At 19.8% G+C, this 526-nt stretch overlaps 1 protein-coding gene across 1 annotated transcript in view; it reads left to right on the top strand.

The window, feature by feature from the left end:
- LOC108577060 (double-stranded RNA-specific editase B2-like) overlaps positions 1-526 on the top strand; it is a 4,929-nt gene that overhangs the window by 637 nt on the left and 3,766 nt on the right. The window contains 1 exon segment of the mRNA XM_017940155.1: positions 27-73. Within this exon segment, the coding sequence (XP_017795644.1) occupies positions 27-73 (47 nt within the window).

Raw genomic sequence — 526 nt, 5'->3', positions numbered from 1 at the left:
TAATAGCTTTTTAATTATATTTACAGCAAGAAATCAAAATACTCCAAATGTAGGATACCAAGGTCAAAGCACTGTAAGTTTTATATTTTAACAATAAATTTAATGCTAAAAGTATAAGAAATCTAAATCTACATATTATTATTAAAACTGTAGTCTTAAGTGAATGATTCACTTAGTTAAATATACATATTTAGGTAAAATCATAAAATAATATCTATTAGATGTAATGAAGCAGTTTATGAAATCATTAGCTCAAAATTTACATATCAAAAAATATAAAATAATTACTTCATATTAAATAAATGTTTCATTTGCATTATAAATAAATTTGGTCTTAAATATTTGATTTGAAAAATTTTGATGGAGTAGAACTTCAGATTGTCCCTAAATTGTCATTAAAGTCTAAAACCTTAAAAACATGGAATATGTTAAAATAATTTACATTAGTATTTTTCAGAAAATTTTATATAACTTATGTTTTTTCATATTATACAATATACATACATTTTCTAAATATATACAAATA

Source organism: Habropoda laboriosa, unplaced genomic scaffold (genome assembly GCF_001263275.1).
Source record: "Habropoda laboriosa isolate 0110345459 unplaced genomic scaffold, ASM126327v1 scaffold486, whole genome shotgun sequence".
Classification (NCBI taxonomy): domain Eukaryota; kingdom Metazoa; phylum Arthropoda; class Insecta; order Hymenoptera; family Apidae; genus Habropoda; species Habropoda laboriosa.
This window is presented reverse-complemented; position numbering and strand designations above follow the sequence as displayed.